This window comes from Lissotriton helveticus, chromosome 9, assembly GCF_964261635.1.
Source record: "Lissotriton helveticus chromosome 9, aLisHel1.1, whole genome shotgun sequence".
NCBI classification, from domain to species: Eukaryota; Metazoa; Chordata; class Amphibia; order Caudata; family Salamandridae; genus Lissotriton; species Lissotriton helveticus.
In genome coordinates this window covers 436,230,264-436,254,560 of record NC_136070.1, presented here as the reverse complement: position 1 = coordinate 436,254,560, position 24,297 = coordinate 436,230,264, and the positions used below count along the sequence as shown (strand labels likewise).

At 40.2% G+C, this 24,297-nt stretch overlaps 1 protein-coding gene across 2 annotated transcripts in view; it reads left to right on the top strand.

Moving 5' to 3' along the window:
* Nucleotides 1-20,580, top strand: part of LOC144782779 (exocyst complex component 3-like) — a 380,915-nt gene extending 360,335 nt beyond the window's left edge. Inside the window, exons 11-12 of one of the 2 annotated variants that reach the window (XM_078662073.1) lie at nt 6,668-6,718; nt 17,583-20,580. In XM_078662073.1, coding sequence (XP_078518199.1) covers nt 6,668-6,718; nt 17,583-17,754 — 223 coding nt within the window. In that variant the 3' untranslated portion in view covers nt 17,755-20,580. The remainder of the gene's footprint in view (nt 1-6,667; nt 6,719-17,582) is intronic. The other variant, XM_078662074.1, reaches the window with a different exon arrangement.
* The last annotated feature ends 3,717 nt before the right edge of the window (nt 20,581-24,297 follow it).

Sequence of the window (24,297 nt, the reverse complement as noted above, 5' to 3'; positions counted from 1 at the left end):
CTTTATTTCGATAAATCAATATCATAAAAAGACAATAGCACTATACATATATTCACAACAAAAGAGTACATAGTTAATGATTAAAAATACAAGATAAAAATCATGATTCAGTAACACATCCAATATATTTACAAATAGAATACAAAAATATTTTCTATTATAAAAACATGTTAAAATAGGTTAAAATGCCGTAAAAAGAGGTCATTAAAATCAGTCATCCTAATCTCATGGTATTTACAAAATCTCATTGTGTTTACAAAAACATGAAAACAGATCATGAAGTGGACTTTTCCTCTGATATAGTTAATACAATTTAACATTCATTACAGTACCATGACGGAAGAGTTATTAATCATATTCCTCTTCTTTATCCTAACAGCCCCCACTAGGAAATTGGCAACATGGAACATAGCCCTTGGGGTCTGCAATGACTGTAGGAACATAAGAGCTGGTCTGACCTGAATAAACCCTACCTCCTTTAAAATAGGGATCAGGTATTTTGTTCTTACTGTCGTGTAGTGATCACAGAACATCAAGAAGTGTAATGTGTTCTGGGTCGAAAAATTATCACAAGTACACGGAGCCGCATTTTCTGGGGTACTCCAAATTGGAAAGTGTCCGAGGAGCAAATGGATAAAATTAAAACGAAAACGAGTTAAAAGAAAACGGTGATAAGGTTTATTTACAGTCGTTAAATACAATTCTGGGCCAGCCTGAGTACTCAAAATAATGCTAGCCCTCACCGTTGGTTTCTCTAATTCCATTCATTCCCTCTCCAATCTTAGCAGATCGCCCATCATACCTTTAATCAAAGCAATATCCCTAGTTGTTATAGAATCCGGGGAAAAGAAGAGCTCTGGTCTCCCTATCTTAACAAGACTGTCTTTTATATAGGCTAACCAAGGAATTTTATTAACTCTGTCTAGCTGCATACAGTCTTTTAATATACTATGGTTGAGGGGGATTTCTTGGTTCAACCAAGTCTTTAACCATGTTAAAACCGGAGCCACTTTAATCTGGTCTTTAATATATCCTACTCCTAATTCAATATGGATTGTATATGTTGGAGTGGACTGAGGAACTGAAAGAACAGCTCTTAAGAATTTGTTCTCAGTAATCTGGATGTTATCAGGGGAACAATATCCCCAAATTGCACTCCCATAAGTGGCCACAGCAAGACATTTTGCATTGTAAATTTTTAACAATGTTGCTATAGGCCTAGCTCCCAGTTTTTTCGCAAATCCCTGTAAAGCGGAGGCTGATCTAGCGAGGGAAATATTTCTATTTTTTAACTGAGGACCCCAAGTACCTCTCTCGTCAAAAGTTATCCCCAGATATGGGAAAGTGGCTACTCTACATAGCTCTTGCTTACCACAAGTAAATGTTTTCGAAATTTTGTTTTTATTTCCCTTTCCCATTATCATAATTTGGGACTTCCTTACATTTATTTTTAGGTCCAACAATCCCATGAAGACTTCAAAGGAATCCAGGAGGCGTTGGAGTCCAACACCAGTCCGTGAAAGCAAAACGGCGTCATCCGCGTATAGAAGGACTGGTATTCCAAGTTCTCCTACACGAGGGACGTCAAGAGTTGCCTCCTTTAGGGCTGGTTCTAGGCCATTTATGTAGATGGTGAAAAGGAGGGGAGCCAATATGCACCCCTGCCTCACCCCCCTTTCAGATTTAAAATGGCTCGTGCATCGTCCCTCCGAGGTAACTCTGACGGATGCTATAAGGTCAGTATGTAAGTCCGCTAAAAGATTAACCAGTGCCCTATATAGACCCATCTTTATTAGAATTTGCCACAATTTCGTGCGATTTACTAGGTCAAAAGCAGACGAGAGGTCCATGAACCCCAGGTACATGGACCCCTCCTTGGCCCTAGTATATTTATCTATCAATAGGTGTAGATAAAGTCCTTGGTCTATCGTGCTCCTTTTTGGTCTAAAACCATACTGAACGTTTGATAAAACCCCCTTTTCATTTAGCCAATCATTCAGTTTAAATAAAATAACCCGGCCCAATATTTTCACTGAAGAGTCAATCAGGGAAATCGGTCTATAACAGGAGGGGTCTTGCCTGTTACCTTTTTTAAAGACCGGTATGATGATAGATTTTTTCCAGGTGGCCGGGATATTATCCTGTTTCAGAGCATTAAAAACATTACATAAAACTTTAGACCAAAATTTCGGGGCATATCTAAAGACATCTCCAGGTACCCCATCAGGGCCCGGTGCCTTGTTTTTCATAGTCATCTCTATTGCCCTCTCCACCTCTACTGCCTCAAAATTAATGGCAAGAGCCTCTTTGGTTTGTAATTCCCCTCTCCTACTTCATAGGTGACTATTGGGACATCAGCACTGCTAATTTCAGCATAGATCTGTTCAAAATGATTAATCCAGCCCTCATCTGGGATATTAGCGTCAAGGGGAGTGTTCTCATCCTCGGAAAAAAGTGGCTGGTTTATAATTTTCCAAAATAAGCCACTGTTTTTTAGTGTTCCAGGGTCAAGAAGTTGATCCCATGCTGTATTTTTCAAATCCCTTTTTCTTTCAGAGATAGCTTTTTTGTATACAGTCCTTGCATCAATTATATTAACACGATTTTTAGGCGTAGCCTTCAGTGCTTTAAGTAAATCCCTATGCGCCTTCGTGCATCTTTTGTCGAACCATCTTTTACCCATATGTGGCCTCAGCCTGGAGTCACTCTGTAAACTATGATTTATTTCTGAACAGATGTTATCAAATTCCACTATAACCTCTTTCTTCTGAGTTCGGTTTACTAAGCAGATGGCAACTTCATCCTCCACTCTAGACAGGACCTCTGGAAGAAATGTTTCAGGGATTATTTTTGTCCATTTCAACCTACGCTTTTGGTCTCTAGTGGCAACATTTACCCCCCCCCCTATGGGTCACCGTTATAAGTGAAAGTAGGTCTGTATGCTTCACTTCAAGTAAAACAGGATTGTGATCACTGAACACTGAAACCTCTGTATAATAAATTATCACAATATTCAACAAAAAAGAAGACATAAAAATATAATCTATGATGGTGCCATCATCATTTCCTTTAAAAGTAGGGGACCTTGTTGTACCCTTCCCACAGCCTGTCTCGTATAGGTTCCATCTTGCAAGGAAAATTTCAAGTAACTCTCCTCGCCTAGTGTGTTCCATGTGAGTTGGTAAGGAGAGGGGAGGACCTTTAACATCCTGACTCATACATGGCTGGCCATGTGAGTTGGTAAGGTCAGTCATTAAGCTCTTATTCTGACCAATTATCATCGCCACTGTGGGCTACTCTTCAAAATTATCCAATAGAAGACAGCTTTTACTTTTAACATATCTTCATCTCCGCAGTTTCTTATACGTTCTAAAAGAAATATACAAATATAGAAAAACCCATAGGCAATAACTCAATACACCACTAGTGATTAAAATCTTAGTAAAATTCGAGACATTCAATGTGTCATTATGTCTAAGCATTTATATCGAATAAGAGTCTTTATATGGTCTAAACATTGGTAGCCCTAAAAACTTGAAACAATGTATTAATCATATTCTGGTCATGCAATACAACTTCAACTTCCTACAATCTGTCATCTTGTATCTTGATCTAACCTAAATGGACTTCTAGTTCCTTGTCGCAATTATGACCGATAGGAGCTAATGTCTGGTACCTTATAATAAATCTTGATTCCAATCTACGTAACCGCTGTACTCTATTGCCCCCTCTTTTGTCATGTTTTATCATGTCAAGCACACAAAAACTAAGCAAATTTGCATTTTGGTTGTGATGGCTTTGAAAATGTCTGGCAATCGGATATGCTTTATCCCCCTTTTTTAGTGCCCTAAGGTGTTCCACTATCCTAATCTTTGCTTTGTGAATTGTGCTGCCTATGTATGCTTTCTCACATGGGCAGAACAATGCATAAACTGCAAATTCTGTATTGCATGATGTGTGCTCCTGTATTTTGAATGGTTGTGTATTGGGCGACAATCTGACTTCCTTGTAATTCCTATTATTCTTGCAGGCTTTACAATTTCTACATGTGTAGAAGCCTTGTATTCCTGCTATTCTGTCTCAAGCTTGAATAAGTTTTGGCCAGTATTAAAAACATATCCCGAGATTGCAGAATACGTAGAAGCCTTCCCACAAATGACTTTCAAAAGAGCTAAATCGCTCAAGGATCAGTTATGTAGTGCAGTGGAACCTGTAAGAGACAGTGTTAGCCGTTATAATTGGAATAAAGGCTACCTTTTGCAAAGGAGAAGTTCGTGTGGTTACTGCTGCTGAAATTTTCAAGCGACAGGATTTATGAGTTGATATATATATATATATATATTTATATATATATATATATATATATGTAGTCAATTTACATGTATATGAAGTTAAGTGTGGTAAACCTAGACCTACCTATATATACTTACGTTCTCTTTCTATTATTGTTGTTGTTAATATACTTGCTACTATATGTATGTATCCTAGATTTTTAAGAGTCAATACTGCTTAAAAGATACCTTCCCTCAGACTACTCTGTCACCATTAAATTTGGAATACTGTACTGTGTTCTAGAAAAATTATACTTCATTGAATCTGCCATTGACAATAGGACATTTTTGAGGAAAATACTTAAAATGATCTTGAATTAATTAAACTCTTGTAATGCAATTTTGGAAAGAATGAAAACACTTTTTGAAAGATATAGTCCATTGATTTGAGCCTACCAGGAATGACAGTGACAGAGTTTTCCAGTTTAATAATCGTCACACATGGCTCCCAACAACATTGCACATATTTGTTTTGTTAACAAACCTATTCTTGTAATTATATTATTACAGGCAACACACAGCAGTGCACTGAATAGGGTGTCAGCACAAACTAGTTGTCTGTAAATAAATGAACATTGTTGGTGCTCAACCAGTTTTTTATAACCTTACCAAGCGCACGCCAACGCTTTGGACTGGGAGCTGTGTAGTCCCTATATGGACATTGGTGCTGCCCGAGTGGATCTGCCTATATTTCTTGTGATCTCAATTCAATAGCAACTGTGATATTCTCAGTTAGAATTACAGATACAGGTCAGAATTTTAAAGAATTTACATAAAAAACTATTAGGCAAAAATACAAGAAATATATTATTAGAATGCTTGGCAGTAAAGAATACAGATCATAAGTACAAAGAAAGTAGTAAAGTTTAATGAAAGATACAGCATAGATTCATCTTACAAAAGTGGGAAATGAGGGTCTTAGTTACAGAGGAAAAGTACATCCTGGTGTAGGATTTTAGACAAAGGATTTCATACATTACTGCACAGGTACATGGTTCTCAGAATATGCACCAATGAGGAACAAGCAAGAAGAAACATTTTACTACAGAATACATTTGAAGATTTTCCCATAATACTATTGCATTGAATTCAGTTGCTATCAATTTTTTTATCAAGCACAATAATCATCACGTTGTATTAACGATAGTCTGAGACAGTTGTGATGTCCTTGGTAAGGTACAGCGTGGTGGGAAGCTTCTGGGAACACTCAGTGCAAAGCTTGCAATTCCTTATTTAGAGTCGGGAAACAACAAGAACAACAATGATCATGTGGTTAGCTGCCACATCATTTCAAAATGGAGTAAAACATAAGCTTGGTTCAGTTTCTAAAACGTTTAATGCTAAATAGAGTAAACAGCTCCCACACATGACAAGCAGGGAGAGTATTGAGGTCAGGCTCTCAAAGTGCTGGGTCCTTCGGAGTACATCATAAAATAAAAGTGAAGAAACCAACACGTGTGCAAGAATGTACACAACAAAAAAATACTAGTCAGAACTTCAATGCCCTTTCAAAGGTTATATACAAATGTTGGCAGTGGTTTCAAGAAAATAGCCAGCACCTCTGTTGAGTTTGCAAACGTAATCTAACTCAGTCTTAGGGTGTGCTCAATGTAAACACTGTGCCACCAACAGTGTTACCCAGTACATGGAGAAAGCTTTCTCCAGAACCTCAAATTGAGAATTTAAACAACAGACCACAGCTCAATAAACAGTTCCAATTGACTATTTCGTCAGTAAACAATTTAATTTCAAAATTTGCAATAAAAAAAAAAACGGTATAACAAATTCTTGACCATGACTGGATCAGGTCCTGATATGTTGACACATAGATGAAGCATACACATAGCAGACACGTGTTTCGTCATTTGACGACTTTCTCAAGGCTCAGAATTAGTGTCCAAATAAAGAAAATGTAATCGATTTGAACACCCTTTACTTCTGTCTAGAAGGGGTTCAGGGATATTACTCCATTCCATAAGTATCCATGAGATGCAAAAATTAGCTTGCCAAAGTGCAGCGTATAGTCACTCCTAGCAGCAGTAGAGATAGAAGACTCGTTCAAAAAGCCGAGCAGAGGGTGTGTGCCAAGCCTCTAGGAAGACAGTCGTCTACCGTAGTAGTCCATATGCATGTCGGACCATCACGGAAGACGACACGCATGATATTGCTTTAGTCAATAGCTGACATACAACCACATCGATATGATACAGTAATGTCAAGTTTTCCCCCACAATATCATAGCAAACATTTCAATGACCAAGCTATCAACGGTGCGCAGTAAAAATATCGATTTCTTTATATCGACCTTCAGTAATATCGATTTTTTAATATCGTAGGGACACAATATCGATGTCAAGAATATTGGTGACCAGAATATCGACCTTAAAGTAAGTAATATCATTTATTTTTTAATCGAAGTAAGTAATATCGAAGTAAGTAATATCATTGGCAAAAATATTGTTGTTAATAATATCGATATTTATATTAGTGTTATGTATTTTAGTATGTATTTTATATGTATGTTTAACATTTTTCGTAATGTGTTTTAATTATTATTAAATATATGTATTAAATGTTTAAAAATGTGCAATTTTTTTTAAAGTACATTTTGCTTTTTAGTATCAGAGCTGGTTGTGGGTTTATAGGGGAATAAGGTGGGTTTATAATTAATACATTATTTTTGTTTTTATTTATTGTTATTGATTATTAATTTATTGGTTATTAATTAATAATTGGCAGTTAATTTGTATTAATTGATTAATGTATCATTATATTCATTATAATTAATGTATTACTTTTTTATTTATTGTTATTGTTGATTAAATAAAACTTGGTAAATAATTGATACATTTTTAATTACATTAATTATGTTATTTTTTATGTGTAGCAGGTTGTGGGTTTGTAGGGGAATTGGGTGGGAAGTAATTTAATTATAATTAATTATTATGTTTTTATTTATTGTTATTGAATATTAATGTATTGTTAATTAATTACTAATTGGTAATTTATTTTTATTATTGATTAATTTATAATTATATTAATTATAAAAACAAGTATTACGTTTTATTTATTGTTATTGTGATTTAATGTATTGTACATTTATTATTATTTGGTAGTTAATTTTTATTAATTGATTAATTGATAAATAAATTAATTGTGTAATTTGTTTTATGTGTAGCGGGTTGTGTGTTAATGGGGGAATAGGGTGGGAAGCAATTTAATGTTATTTAAATGTTAATTTAATTTTATTGATCTTTATTATAACTTTTTTGTTGTTAATTAATTATTAATATGTTACTTATTTTCCAAAAATTATTTAATTAATAAGTATGTTAATTTAACCCCTACGCTATCCTACATTTTCCACACTGTTACACTCATTGGAGTTGGAATAGTAATTTTAACCCCTACGCTATCCAACACTTCCCTACTGTTGCACTCACTGGAGTGGGAATAGTAATTTTTACCCCTACGCTATCCAACACTTTCCTTACTGTTGCACTCCCTGGAGTGGGAGTAGTAATTTTTACCCCAATGCTATCCAACACTTTCCTTACTGTTGCACTCACTGGAGCGGGAATAGTATTTTTTACCCCAACACTATCTCCCATTTTCCCTACTGTTGCACTCCCTGAAGTGGGAATAGTAATGTTCACCCCTACGCTATCCAACATTTTCCCTACTGTTGCACTCACTGGAGTGTGAATAGTAATTTTTACACCTACTCTATCCAACCCTTTCCCTACTGTTGCACTGTTTGGAGTTGGAATAGTATTTTTATTCCCTCTGCTATCTAATATTGTTGTATTATTTCAGTTAATGTAGTATATAATTAATTTGAAAAAGATTAACAATAATTTTTTTTTAAAAATGTGTTATATATATATGTATTTCATTTTTATTCATATTATTGATTATGTGTATAGATATATTTATAATTTATCAAATATGTTTTCACAATTTGTTATTAAAATAATCATTAAAAATATTAATAAGTAAGTATATATTATATGCATATGTTTCATTTATTTTTATATTATATACATATATATTTATATATTACTTATCATTTTTAAACATTTTGAAATAATTTTAACTATGTTTAGTTTAAGTATATGTATTATTTACTTTATTGTGCCTTATTTTCTTTACTTAAATAAAAAAGAAACAATATTTTTAACAACATTTATTTTTGATATCGATATCTTAAGCCGGCTGCCATCAGCCTCTTTCCCACATGTTATATCCCTCATATGTTGCTCCTCTACCTGTACCAACTGAGCCATCAGTTTCTCATGCTCTTCTCTGGCTTCTTTCCTCAACCTAGCAGAGAGGCTGATCGTCTCCCCTCTCAATGCCGCCTTAAAAGAATCCCAAACGCTATTTCGGGAAGCACTATACCTATTTATATCGAAACAGTTTTGGGCCCAGCTTTTTAGATGGTCCTAAAGTTAGTAATCTTATCACTTTCAAAAACAAAAATTAATGGGCTATGGTCGGAGATCACTTTTGGTAATTTTTATAATACCTACTCTCCCCACCTCCGAAGAAGATATAAGAAAGTAGTCCATTTTAGTGTACTTCCTAAAGGGGCAGGAAAAATAGGTAAAACCTGGATTATGAGGTTCTTTACACCCCCACACATCCAACAAACTATGTGAATTAATTAAAGAGCACAAGGCTCTAAAAACCTTGGGTTTACGACCGGCATAATTAACATTATTAACGAGATCTGTAAGATCTGCAGATATATTGAAGTCACCACACACTACGAGGGGACAAGGCCAGTTCAATAATTCTACCTCAAATTTATCGAACATCTCTGGTTCATCCTGGTTGGAGCCATAGATTGTGCACAGTGTAAACCCCACCTCAAGTTCCACAATTGCCCACCTGCCCAAAGTGTCTGCCAGGGAGCGTCTAGCGCCACCAAAAACAGATTTGGCCAAAATTGCTACCCCCCTAACAGTAGACATCTGTGTGGAACAAACCAATAAATCAAACCCTTTAATACTTAGCAAATGTTTTTTAGCCCAGGGTAGGTGAGTCTCCTGTAGATAAATCATGTCCAATTGATTTGACCTCACGAAGTTCCCCAGTTTTTGCCTCTTGCTCCAATCATTCAAGCCCCCTATATTTATCGAACATATCTTAACTTTCCCCATGATTCTGTAATAAGAAAACCCCTGATGGATGACTCAACAAAAAACTATTATTCACAAACAATACATAAACCCAAACAAAAGCAACAAAGCACAAGGTACAATCCAATTTTCCCCCTTTTTATCCCACCCTTCGCCGTGATATCCCATCCACCACACCCTTTTCCCCACCAACCCCCCTCCATTTGTGACCCCCTTCCACCCCACCCCCCAGCTTGTTTCGCCCCACCACCCCATAAGGACGCTCAGACCATAGTCTGTGCATGTGATGTGCGCAGTACTAGTGGACAGTGGATCCTACGAACAGATCCATAACTGACTTACACTAGACCCTTATACCTACTAAGAAAAGAAACGATTTCTCACACCACTCCATTTCTGAAAAGCTAAAACATTTCTCCACCTCTCCTATCCTAAAACCTCCCCCCACTTTTCTTTATATACACCAGTGACCAGAAAACCATCCCCTTGCCCCCCCCAACAATGAGAAGCAACAACCAGATTTATTTGCCCAGGGAGTCCAAATACTCCTTTGCTTTTATCTCTGAAGAGAAATATTGTGTGACCCCCTGATTGATGACCTTTAGTTGTGCCGGATTAACCAGATAAGCCTGGATCTTTTTGTTCTGAAAAGGTTTCAAAAGCTGCCTTAACCTCCAATGCCTTTCTACCGTTATATGGCAGAAGTCGGGCCGTACAAAAAATGAGACCCCACCACTTGATCTTTTAGCATCCGGTCTTGCTTTATCAGAAATAGATTGCCGCAGGAGGAAGTTCCTAGAAAAAAACAAGTATAGCCCATGGTCTATCATGCTGGTGCTCGCAGTTTGAACGGAATACAATACGCTCTTTGGATTTATGTCGCCCAATTCCACTCAGACAGTTCAGGAAAAGCTGCCTTAAAAAGGTCAATGATGTAACTCCTAGTATCCGACTCTACTAAGCCCTCCTGAACCCCCAGAATTCTGAGATTGTTTCTTCTTTGTCTGTTTTCAGACTCTTCTAGTTTCCATTGCATGTCTTTATTTGAGCATCATGGGCTTCCACCAGAGTTACAGCATTAGTTGCATCCACCTCCATAGCCACAACTCTCCTCCAAATTCGCCACTCTCTCCCATATTTGAGAATGCCTTAGAGAGCTTCCTAACAACCCCCTGCATTTTTCTCATCCCCGCCTGATCTTTCCTGCTATCTTGACGGGTTTCCTCTCTATGAGCCAGAATAGCTTGATGTATAATATCCAGCGGGGGAGGGGGGGATTGTGGGGTGGGGTACCGTCCACTAGCACCGGAGTTTTTCTTGCAGAGGACCCCGGAAGTGGAGTGGCTGACGAATAGTCCCATCATAGATCTTTCCTTCCTCTACTTTGCATACCATTTTGCCCTGTGGATTTCTTAGCTGTTAAGGGGCGATCCTCAGGGTCTGATTCTAGGCTACTAGCCCCCTGTGATATGCTCAAAATGTCATCCGACCATTCCTCTCCCTCTGAGACAGAAAAGAAACAGTCGGTGGGGTCTTTCTCAGCTTCAGCCCTACTTTTATCTGCTAACAGCTCTCCCGCAACAATCGATTTATTACTTTCTGTCACAACGGCCATGAGCTGCCTGCTAGTTTGATTCTCCACTTCTTCCCGAGGCCGGAATGGACCGACCATTTGCTTATTGAATGTCCCATTCCCTTTACGCCGATCACCTTGCTGCCTGAGTTACCTTTTATGCCAGAGTCCTCAAGTGACCCAGCATTAGCTGGATGTTCGGGGGGGGGGGCACCGTAGCTACAACAACCAGAGCGGGATCACTCACGTGAGGCAATGCCATGCCGCCCCCATCACCACACTTGTCTCCAGCGCTGAAAGTCAGACCAGTGTTCATCAGACTCACTCCCTCTGGGACAACTTGGATCACCACTCCGGTAGATGCCAGACTCACCTCCTTGTCACCGTTTCTTCTCCCGGGGCTGTTTTCGCCGCTTTTGCCATTTTCAGCCACAACACCTGCCTCCCCACCAGCAGACGGCTCATTAGCTTGCTGCAATAGCTTCACTACAGAGGGACCCGCCGGACGATTCTTTACGGCTCCTCTGTCAGTTACTCCACCTCTTCCTCTCCTTGGTGTCAGTGGATCCGGCAAGCACAGCTGGTGCGGGCGTCTGGGGGAGCTTCATATGGGAGCAGGGTCTGCCGCGTGCCTGGCCTCACTGCGAGCCTTACGGGCGGCTGCTGCCGCAGTTGCCTTGGACGCAGCTCCGCCCGTCGCAACCTTCGGGGCCATACCAAAACCTTCTCTGGCCAGCCGATGCAACAGTCGCACCAGGTAATCTTCCACGTAGTGCCTAATTAATAGAGGCGCCGCTCCGGGTTGATGTGTCCACAGGGACTTACAGGAGCACAGCATCCGAGGCAGGGGGGGGAGATCATAACAGGACCTAAAGGAGTGGGTTCCCGCATTCCTAATCGTACAGCAAAACGGACCCACACTGCCAGCTAGCACCGCTAACGACCTCCTAGGCGGCCGCCATCTTGCCTCACGCTCCGTGCAGGCAGAATTATATAAGTGCTTAGCACAGAGAAGCACCAATGACTATCAGACACACAGGGGTAGGATGTACGAGAGGGGAGATCAGGCAGGTAGGCTCCTACCATTAAGGATTAGGCAGGGCTTTAGCAGAAATACTATAGTGAAAGTTCATGAGGGCAACCAGGAGTATACGGAGCTAGAAGATATCAGAAAGGTCTTTAAGGACTTTTATCAAAATCTGTATCAGGAAGTGGACAGGGTGGAGTTTGCCAGTCGAGCATTTGAAGACTTCCACCGCAATCTGGATAGAGTGGCATTGGGTAATGAGCTGGCACTGAGTGAAGTGGTAGTAGCATTGCAGGATTTAGCAGCAGGGAAGGCCACAGGGCCAGATAGTATCCCACTTGAAGTATACAAATGCCTGCAGGCAGTGATAGCCCCCCTTTTGTTGGATTTATTGAAGGGCATAATCTGTTTGGGGGAAATTCCCGACTCCTGGAAGCAAACGAATATTATTGTCTTCCACAAAAAGGGCAAGCCTAAGGAGGATCCAGGGTTGTACCATCCAAAAGCCCTCATAAATACGGACACTAAAATCTACACTAAGGTCCTGGCCAATAGGCTGGGAAAGGTCATTGGCGGTTTGGTTTCCCCGTGGCAGCATGGGTTTATCCCAGGTTGAGGGACTGGCCATTTAAGGCGGACCATCGCGTTGTTCAATGTGCAGGCTGTCATGGTGGTTGGATCGCCATGATCCTTCTAGATGCGGAAAAGGCCTTTGATCGCGTCACATGGAACTATTTGTGGGGAATATTGGAACAGAGGGGCTTTGGCCCTAAAATAATGAAGGCTATTAAAGCTATGTATGCTGATCCAATAGCCAGAATTCAATTAATGGGTGGTAGCTCAGATAAAATATATATCTCTTGGGGGACCCGACAAGGGTGCCCCTGTTCACCAATTTTATTTGCCCTTTATATTGATCCTCTGGTACGAAGAATATTAGGGTGTGAGGGTATTAAGCCAGTGGTGTGTAATGGATTTGAAACCAAGCTGCTGGCTTATGCCGATGATTTTGCCATAACAACTATTGAACCAGATACGGCTATGACTGCCCTTATAGGAATAACTACAGAGTTTGGTCGGTGCTCGGGGTATCTTCTTAATGAGAACAAGACCCAGATAATCTGCTCGAATAAGATTATAAAGCAGGATGGAAGATACACGGATTCAGCAGTTTACCTTGGGGTTAGGATCAGCCCTGTAATGGAGACAATTATTAAAGAGAACTTTGTGCCACTTGTTAACTCAATGTCAACAGAGTTAAAAGGATAGACTCCATACATCTGTCTATAATAGGGAGAGCCAATGTGCTCAAGATGACTATGCTCCCGAAAGTAATTTATCTTTTCCACTCAATCCCGCTTATGGTGGGGGATAGTGTGTTAAAATCTATTGAGACAGTATTTATAAACTTCATATGGCAGTATGGGAAAACAAGACGTTCTTTGACATTTCTGCCTTTGCCACAAGATAGAGGAGGGCTAGCTGTCCATAATATTCAATTTTATCTTTTCCTTGTCTTTTTAGCCAGTTGCGATACTATTAGACTGTACCACAAATATGCCATCCATTTTTTAATTGCTTTTAGGTAGGGAAGCCATGGGGCTCTTATTGCGTAAGACAGACAGACGCTTCTACAACAAAAAAAGGTATAAAATATTGGATAGCGTCTGGAGGGTTTGGAAAGTTAGTATTGATAGGTTGTGGAGATCTTGGGAGTCTCAAGGAATCAGAAGAGTAGAGGATCTCTGTGAGGGGAATAACTTGATGAGTTTTGAAGACGTGCAGCGGAAATTTGGAATTTCGCTGAGTCAAGGCTTCAAGTTTGTACAAATCTTTCAAACCCTATCAAGTATTAGGCCACGGATTACACCAGGAGGTAAAATTAATATGCTCGAGTATGGTTTTTTTAGGGGGGGGGGGGCACTAAGATTAGCATGATTTATAAAGTATTAATCTCAACAATCCAAGATGACCTGGATAAGGTTAAGGCCTCATGGATGTTGAAATTAGGGGATTCAGATGTGGATGTAGATAAGGCGCTACAACTGGCAAGGAATCTGTTTCACTACACTACACTACAAAACACTGTATAACCTATATTTCACTCCAGCCAAGTTATTAGAGTGGGGAAAAGTGATGACGATAAAAGCCCGAGGTGTCATCAGGGGCCTGCGAACATGGTGCATATTTTTTATGATTGTAGTATCTTAAGTAAGATCTGTGCTGAGATTGAACATTTTGGGGAGGGGCTGCTAGGTGTTAAGATCAACCTACCCCCTACCCTTATGATATTGGGAAAAGATTGCAACCTGGGTTTGAAGAAGAAGGAGGAAGCCTTTGTTTTTATATGTGTGGCGGTTCTTTGAATATTGCTGGCTGCTGGCTGGAAGGATTCCATGGCTCGTTCCTTCCAGATGTGGCTGTCTAAACTTTTGGGGATCCATAACATCGAATCCTCTCTGTATTCTCGGAGGGGTAGGAGATTGAGGGAGATGGGGCAGAACATCTGGGCCCCCCTCAAGGGCTGGAGGGATTCCGGCATATAAGTAGGCCTTCTGCCAGGATATTATGGTTTCCCTGAGGCTGATTCGTGTGTAGTAAGGATGTGCTTATGTCTGGTTCTTGCTGTTTTAAAACAAAACCCTAGTAATGAAACCCTGATCTCTGTTTACTGATATATTGACTGATATTTATTGTTTGTAAAATGTAATGTTTTCTAAATGAAGTATCTATGTATTGTATTGATTGCTGATTGCACCAGGTATCTATAAAAAATATATATTTAAAAAATAATAAATTTTTGACATCAATATGTTTTTTCTCGATATTTTTGTATTTACCATAATGTAAATAGGATGTCGATATTCTTTACTTCGATATTCTTGTGTCAATATTTCTGCAGGTCGATATTCTGTCCCTCGATATTCTGTTAGTGATTCACTATTAACAGGGTAACTTTAATTATGTATAGGTAAGTACATGTGTACTATATCTAACTGCAAATATATGTGCCTTGACAATATTTATAGGTTCAAGGTACTTAGATATGAAGTTAAGAATAGTAAATCTATACTTACTACTGTATACTTATCTCCATGAAGTGTTGAATGTTGATGTTTTTGCTATGGCATTCTTGCAGTGTAATATTTCTGCAATTGAAATTCTGACATATAGCCAACTGCATGAACAAGAAGATGCCCAGTGTCTGCTCTCCTTAACACCATTTTTCTAATCCACAGTCACATAAACACTTGCCAGCCAGTATGCAGTGTCTTTGGTCTCTGGCATAAACCTAACTGTATTCTATTAATTTCTACTTATCTTTTGGGGTTATGAATTCTGGGCCACCTATACCTTATCTTAACTTTTATCTATTTTTCTAATCCTAGATGACTATGTTATTTTCAATAAATTTTTTCCAATTTCATCATCCAGACGAGTGGTTCTCAACCTTTTGACTTATTTGGACTCCCCCTTAATCGTTACAGGAACCATTGGACCCTCACTGAGTAATTTTAGGAATCCTGGGACCCCCACTGAGTCATAACTGAAATTCAGGTACCCCGCCCTAAACGTTTTCGATGATTTCAAAACAATTTATAATATTATAGAAACAAGCATTAATCAAACAACTACACAAGTTAAATATTTTATTTAATTCTCAAACAAATATAAAAAAATCAAATTTTTAGTTTTAATAGGAAAGTTTGAGCATTTTTATATTCAATTGAAGCCACTCATCATCCACACTATATTCTTTTTTATGTACTTGCACTGCTCCCACAAATCAATCTGAGGGTATTAACTTCATTTTTAGCCTCCAGTTTCAAATTCCTTCATGTGTACAGAACTTTTTAAAATCGTCAGTTGTACATTTTGCTTCTTTATTTATATAACTTAATCCATTAATACTATTTAATTTTCTTAGCAGTCGCGTAAGCCCAGAGTAGGCTTTAAGGACCACAGGTTAAGAACCACTGATCCAGACAATTTGATTTGTGTGTGAACTCCAGCAAATACAATGGCTCCTCACAGCTTATTAGTGGTATGTCCCTCACACTGGGCTTTAAACATATTTCTATGCTCCACATACATACAGAGAAGGTTTAGTTGATTGCTCAGTATCACCACTGAATGGTCAATCCTCTATGCTATTATTTTGAATGAGTTGAAAACAATTTTCACTTCTTCTAAACGGATCATATTTCTAAAACAAAGGGTGTTGCTACAACCTGCAACCAAGGTGTTGCTACCACCTGCAAACAATGATATCTAGTCACAGACTTTTCAATGACCAGCTAAACATTTGCTAGCTTAGCCCAGAATCTCATAGAATGGAGAGAAAACAAAAATATTTGACTACAAAAATATAAACCACTCTTAATCCTAAAATAATGCCGTTGGGAGCTTGGAATGCTATACAACTGTAGTATATAAAACAAGGAACTCTATATATCAGCACCAAGTAACCACCTAAATTAGAGTTAACAGGAGGTCCTAAAAATTCTAAAAACCTTTCCCCCATCTAAGACTACACCTTCTTTAAACTGTAGTTCTCAAGGGACTTGTGAGTATATTATGAACATCTACTGCCTAAAATAAATTATACCTTTATTTATCTCCCCATTTCCATTTTTGTACTTAAACAAATGATCAATTACTGGGATCAATTTGATTTGAAATTTTTGCAACAAGATTGTCTAACATTGGCTATTGCCGGACATTTAGCGCAGCCATTGACTGCTCACATTAGTTACAGTTCTGTATTTTGTATTTAAATAAATAAAAAATTATATCATGAAAATCTGGCATGGATAACGCCAAAGGACCAACTGTGGACACCCCTGACATACTAGGTAACGTATTCTGTTTTCTTTATATGTCGTAGTTATTAGTATACCTATGTGCACAAATGTAGTGTCTATTGATACATCACAGTTGCAGTTTGCCCCATTCACGTCTGTAACTTCAGGTGACAATCTCTCTACAATTTTAAAAACATTTCAAGAAAGGCCCCCTGCTTGTGCATGCAAAGCAGCCTTTTTGGAATGTTTTTGCATTAAGAAAAATATTCCAAGAAGGCCGACATGCATATAGATACAGAGCAGCTATCTTGGTTTTTTCTTAAAGCAAAATAAAAGCATTCCAAGATGGCCTCCGCGAATGTCTTAGAAACTTTAAAAAAGGGAAACCATATTAAGATGAGCTGGCCAAAATGCAGCTATTTTAGAATTATTTTTCCTTAAAGCGAAGGCATTCCGAGATGGCCATTATACATTCTCACACATGACGCACATTAGAAAGAAAGAGCATTGGCAAAGCCAATAGATTTGCACCCAGCTGTCACTGGCGAGTCCTATTGCCTTTCTCAATGCTTGTTACTTAAGTTGTTTCAACTGTCTTTTTGGCTCTACCATGCTTTCTTGTATATTTAGGTTTGTCCATTATGTGTTATAAATGTCCATACTTTACCTGTGGAGTCTATTAACTCTGTATTCTTTTTTAAGGGACGAACACCTCCACGCCATCATGGATCTCAAAGGATGTGTCAAGCGAAAAGAAAGAAAAACCATCTTGCAACTGTTACAGAATGGGAGTCCATCCACTGAAGAAGCACGTTTTCTCTTTTTTGATGATATCACACTGGGGAGACGAAAGCTTGGTCTTTGCTGCTGCTAGTTTGGCACATTATACGAACCCTAGAATCCTGTACATTTTGCAATTGTTTGAAAAAATAATGGAAGGAGAAGATCCTGCTCTTCAAAAAGACCCTTTGCTTCTCGTATGCTGCTGCTCTGACAGAGACACCCTCAGTAGTGCTGAGGTAGTCCCAGAGTCTATATTATATCAGAACAGTTGCCCGTGCCAAATGCTCTGGTTAAGTCAGTTGCAACATCTGACACAACAGGGATAATAATTGGGTTCCGGTTTGGTGAAACCTTCTATGGACAATGTTGTATGCACACAATTCGGAACCTGATAACAGATGACCACATTAAATCTGCTGTTTTACATACAGCTAAACATTTGAGACAGGCACAGCTATAGGTAAGTCATGAGGCAGGTAAAAAAAGATAATCTGGAAAGATGTAATGGACCCGCGCAGATATTTTGACATATGTTAAATAATAAACTATAAGGATATGAAAGATTAGTAAAATGTTGCCATCAAAGGCCCAATCGCCGCCACTTACTACTCCCTTGGACATGTAACCTGAGCCCAAAGCCTGAATATCTACTACTAATCTTACCTGACACCAGAGCACAGACCACGCTATTCCCTAACCCTTTAGGAAGCCAACTTTGAACGTCTAATTCTATTTTTTGGTTGGGACTTTTGTAGGATGGCTCATATTTGACACATTAGCCCATATGCTTTGTTTAGGGGCATGTCAGAACATGCAACATTCACCATGGTGTTTTCAAGTCAGCCACCTGAGTTCTTGGGGGTGACTACTCCAGTAAGTGTCTGATTCAAGCGCTTTGTGGCACGAGTATGCACTGAAACCAACATGATGTATTCCCTTGTTGTTGTTTGACAGCTACACCAGCTATCTACAATGAAATGGAAATTTACCAGAGTGCAGGTTCAGCACAGCCCCCGCTATTGAGCACGTCAGAAGATGGTTGTCCTGTGGGACTTCTTTAACCCCAGAAACATCTACCACCCCTTGGTGGAGACACCTTCTGCCATTAAAACACCTTTCTCCCACTTTATTCACCCACTAGCCTCTATTTTTGACGCTCTCCACTCAGCATAACTGGCTGAAGCTCTCAAAGCATCTCCAAGCCATGTTGGGTACCACATTTGAGTGCAGAGAGAGAGAGCTGCCTTGCTAGCCCTCTGCCGATAATCATTCGATAAGTTGAGAATGCCTGCGTTTTCCTTTGATTTGAGTGCATCTTACAGCAGAGCTCTTTTAACAATACATTATGAAGGAACAGAGTTATATTACAAGATTGTGCGAGGGCACAATTCATGACTGGAGAATCACGATGTACATAGAGTTGAGAAAATCTGAAGGAAGAAGAGTAAAATGAAAGCAATTGCTGAGTAATGAGTGTTTGAGAAACGTTTCCAATTTCTCGCTAAACAGTAAATACATTTTTTTTTTTAAACTCAAGCTTTATTGACACAGGTAAGATAACACAGCCGGGTGCCTACATCCCTTCGGGCCGGCGCAGTGGTATATTACATTCCATGCATAAGATAGTGGGGTATGCATACACAGCAAGTCGCCTACAACCCAGAGGGTGGGCCGTGTTAGGTAAACAAGTAAAGCAGACAGCAGTCAATGTTGGTCGTTAAAAAGGTAACAAAAATTTCCATCCCCCCAAAACATAATCCCTGCAAATGTCAGCAGTCACAGGAAGCCACGTTTCAATCCTATATCTTTAGTTTGGTTGCTCCTCAGGCCACTATGCAATTGTGTATGGTCCAGGATTTCTACTCCCCCCGTACCCCACCCTCTGCTCCAATGTCCCACTCTAGGATCTCATGAGCCCCCACCCGATGATTCTTCCTCTGTATCAGCATGTTCCAGAAGATGTGCCCTAAGAGGACCCCAAATGTCCTTAGGGCGTGAGGAAGGTGGCGTTAGGCCTGCATAAATATCCAGCTGTTCCTGGCATCGGTAAACAGTAAATCATAACTTAATCTTAGGTAAAAAATAAAATTAAAGATACCTTTAAGCAGCACATAGATTGGTAGGCAGGGCATTCTCAGAAAACTGTACTTACATGTGGATCATATTAGGGGATCAAGGCCTAAACATGTTTCTGCTAAGCCTCTCCGTACATATGTGTAGGACTGGTCAGTTGAGATGAAGACCATTTCACTACCCTAACATGCAATGACTTAGCGAAGTCATGATCCTATACCACCATATAAAATGTCCTGTAATTGTCCAAAAAATAAACTGCTGGATTGCCTAATCTGAACATTAGGTTTGTCAAAGCTAATTTTGTCTGTTTACTGCACAATCTGTGGGCTTTATCCCCACCTCAAACTACTGGCATCCTTGTGTGAACCCCCTTTCATTATTGGCTGGAGACATTGTCAATCACACCTTGGATACACCCAGTGGAGTATTTTAGTCTCACCGTCTTTCTCTTGAGTATTTGTGTGTATCCTTCACCTTCTAAGAAATGCTTCCCACGAGAAGCATGAGAGACTATTTTACATTTGCAAAGTACTCTCAATTTTCACACTTTTTGTCATGTTCAATTCTTATTGCATGCATACATTGTATGCAAAAAGCAAACGTTTTATTTTTCTCTCAGTAAAATACAGTGGTTCACTTTATGGAAAACCAAGTGAATTGCTAGGAACTCCAAAACAACATTCCTCTGATGGCTTTCAATTTAAAATAACCCTGTGTAGTCCCCAGCAACCACATTCAGCTACTAGGCCACTGATATGATGAAGAGCACCCAGCAACGTGCCTGTTCCTGCCATTGGGTTAATGCTGAAATACAAATTCAGAGTGCACACTGGCTTTGGCAGATCTAATTGGCCTACCTTATGGAAAATGCAAACCCAATGTTCTGGCTTTGCCAGTGCTTGTTCATATTGCAATTAATCGTTTAAATAGAAATTCGGGAGAAGAGGCGCAGGTAGGTCCAGCATACAGCCCCCAATATACACAATGTATCAACAAAGGAGTATGCAGTTCCTGAAGGGCGGGGAGGAGTGAGAAGGAGCCTAGGTAGGTCAACACCCTTACTCAGAAATAGAGTATGGGTATCTCCCAGTTCGGGAAGTGGGGCCCTCACACACCCTTTCGAGTGTCATGCTTCCTTGTAGGGCTTGCTCCTCATCAGGCCGGCTCTGCATGCCTGACAGACACCCTATGAGGGGCTCTTTATCGGAGATCTTTTACCCAAGCCGTATTGGTGGAGTATTTGTGAGGGGCCTAGTGGTGTAAATGTGAAGTTGTGTGAGGAAAGATAAAATGAGGTGAGGTTGTGCTACTAACTGAACTTTAATCTGTGAGCCCACTTGTCTCAATTAAAATTAGGGAGACGTCGCCAATTGCAATGGTTGGGGGTGTCTGTGTATGTGGTCAACATGTTTCTTGCCTTAATGTGTGAAAATCACTTGGCAATTCTTCAGGACCTTAAGTGATGCACTATCTACACGGGTGGTTGGTTATAAAAATTAACCAATCTCTCAGTTGACTTTTCAGTGAGGTACCTTAATTCTTCAACTTATATGACCAACCCAATTCCATATTTATGCCTCATGAATAATTAGGCAGAGCAATATATGTTACAGTAGTTAACATTATAAGTTTCTCTGGAAACAAGTGCCAGAACCTGCCCCTCGCTCTGCCTCATTGGGAGGCGTCTTCCTGATTTTAATTGAGATGAGTGGGCTCACAGATTAAAGTTTGATTTGTCGCACCACCTTGCCTCATTTTATCTTTCCTCACACAGCTTCACATCTACACCACTAGGCCCCTCACACACACTTCACCTAGACGGCTTGGGTAAAAGATCTCCGATAAAGAGCCCCTCATAGGGTGCCCATCAGCCATTGCAGTGCCGGCCTGACGAGGAGCAAGCCCTATAATGAAGCATGACACCCGAAAAGGTGTGTGAGGGCCCCACTTCCCAAATTGGGAGACGCCCACACTCTATTTCTGAGTAAGCAGGTTGACCTGCTTAGCCTCCTTCTCACTCCTCCTCGCCCTTCAGGAACTGCATACCCCTTTGTTGATACGTTGTGTATATTGGGGGCTCTATGCTGGACCTACCTGCGCCCCTTCTCCCTAATTTCTATTTAAACGATTAAATGCAACATGAACAAGCACTGGCAAAGCCAGAACATCTGGTTTGCATTTTCCAGATGGTATGCCAAATAGATCTGCCAAAGCCAGTGAGCACACTGAATTTGTATTTCAGCATTAGCCCAATGGCAGGAACAGGGATGTTGCTGGGTCCTCCCTCCCCTACACCTACAGGAACTGCATACTCCTGCATGTAATCATTTGCCTGATACTTTCGCGTTTAGGCATCTTACAAATTGAAATGACTTGACTTGAATTACTTAAAATTTGCTGTTTTAGGATTTAAAAAATCTGTTGCACCATTAGTCTCAGGGAAACCTGTATAAATGTCAGTGTTACATGGTATGTGCAGTTGAAGACATGAGCCATGCAATAACCCAGTGGCGGACAACACAAACAAAGGGTGATGAGGCTGGTGGAGGGATTGCGGGAGCAGTCGCAGGGGGTGAGGGTATCGTGCAGGGGAGGTGTTAGAAATACTATATTAAAAGAAAAGCCATCAGCGGACTCCAGCGTTGCCGTGCAGTGCCTCTACTCTTCCAGCCCAGTCCCAGCAGCCCCTGGGACAAACTCCCATCCAATCCCCATGCTGCAGAGCAGCACAGGGATTGGCCTGAGTGGGCTAGAAAGATGCTCCGCTCAGGCCAGGGAGTCTGTAGGGGTTTCTCCAGCCCAGCTAATCAATTCAGCCAGGCTGGAGAAAACCTAAGTGCACGTGTGTGTTTTTGTCAGCCTGAGATGGCCGGCCAAACACACATGAGCACTTTGGGAGTGCACGTAGCACTCCTCCTCCCTCCTCCGAAGCATCAGCCTCGGCCCTCCCTACAGCTCTGGCCAAGAGCTGGCAAATGCAAAATAAAACAATGCTAGAACATCATTTTATTTTTCATTTGCTTGCTCTGAGCTAGGCAGTGGGGAGACGCACCTCCACCATTGCAGAGGAGCCGCTGCTGCAATAATCTGCAAACTATTCCCAGATATTGAGGTATTTTCCTCTAATGAAGACAATAAAACTCTGTGTGCATGTACGTTTCCTGTTCACTACAGTGTGGTTTGTTTCTTTTGTGTACTTGAGATACTACTGAGGTTGTCTATTGTCTACTAAGGAGTAATTAAAACATGCCAGTTTCCTTCCTAGCAGTAGTAATGTGTAGGCCATATTGTAGATGTTGATAAGATATCGATTCTGATGAGATGTATGTGAATTTTAATATTGTTTTAATGCTATTTCATTGCTGCTGTGTGAACTGTATTTAATAAAATATAAAGAAAGATAAATAAAAGAAAATTATTAGCATCTTATCTTCTTCTGGTCCTGCAGAGTTCTGAAAATCTGTGGCTACGATGGTGTAAAATAATTAATGGGAATGTTCCTCCTAATCCTCCAAGAAAACCTTGCACACCTATTCACAGGGATCCAGCAGTTTTGCCTTACCTGAGTTAATTCCTCACACCTGCTCTTTGGTCCTGAGAAGAAACTACACTTGTGTTTTTTTCACTTCCCGATCCCTTAGCAACTGACACCTCCCTGTTCTTGAGCAGGACCTTCTCATGGGACTCTCTTCCATCACTACAAGTTGCACTGTAATACATATAACTTGTCTTTTATATAATACTTCACACCACATGTACGCCACTTCTAAGCACTATGATAGGTCTTACTATTCCCCACTTCAATGGTACCCAGTTAACTGACCTCTGAATAATGAAAGGCTGAGTCCTTCCATTTCAGGAGGAACTGAAGTTATTATAACCATACTGAACCAAGCTGCATCTCTATTAGGGACCTCATGAAGCTGCTGGTCTACCTGGGGGTTAGAGAGGTAAATGGCATTTGCACTAGCCTACTTCAACCCCTCCCTGCAAGAGCACTTGGAACACCAGAGGACCTACTCCCTTCAGATGTTCAGTAATTGTGTTGAAGTCTGGCTTTGCCATGAAAGCGTCTTTTCGCTACAGGTTGTTCTCCCCCTGTACTGCGCTCTGCACTTTTCTGTCTGACCCATCTTCCCACAATTGCAGAGTGTTACTGAGGAGCCTAAAGTTCTTGCTATGTGTTCCATATGTCGTCCACTCTTACTCCGTATCTCCGGTTCTACAGCACTCAACAGCTCTCCTCCTGCGTGGCTCTCGAGGTAAGCCTTGCTTTTGGGAACAGGGGGCCATGCCTGGCAGAGCCTGGGTCCTGAGATCCAATCTCACTACCCACCTCTCCCAGCTAAAGAGGGGATGGGAAGCAAGTATATTTGAAATGCACCAAACGTACATCCCATAGATAGGGTTGGACTGGCAAACTGGGCAATCAGGCAGTGCCTGATGGGCCAGTCTGACAGGCCGGAGTGTGGGCCTGTTTCATCGTCTGCTTGGCTGATTTCTACTGATAATGCCACACAAGACGGTGCAAAACTTGAAACTAAATTTATCAAGCCAC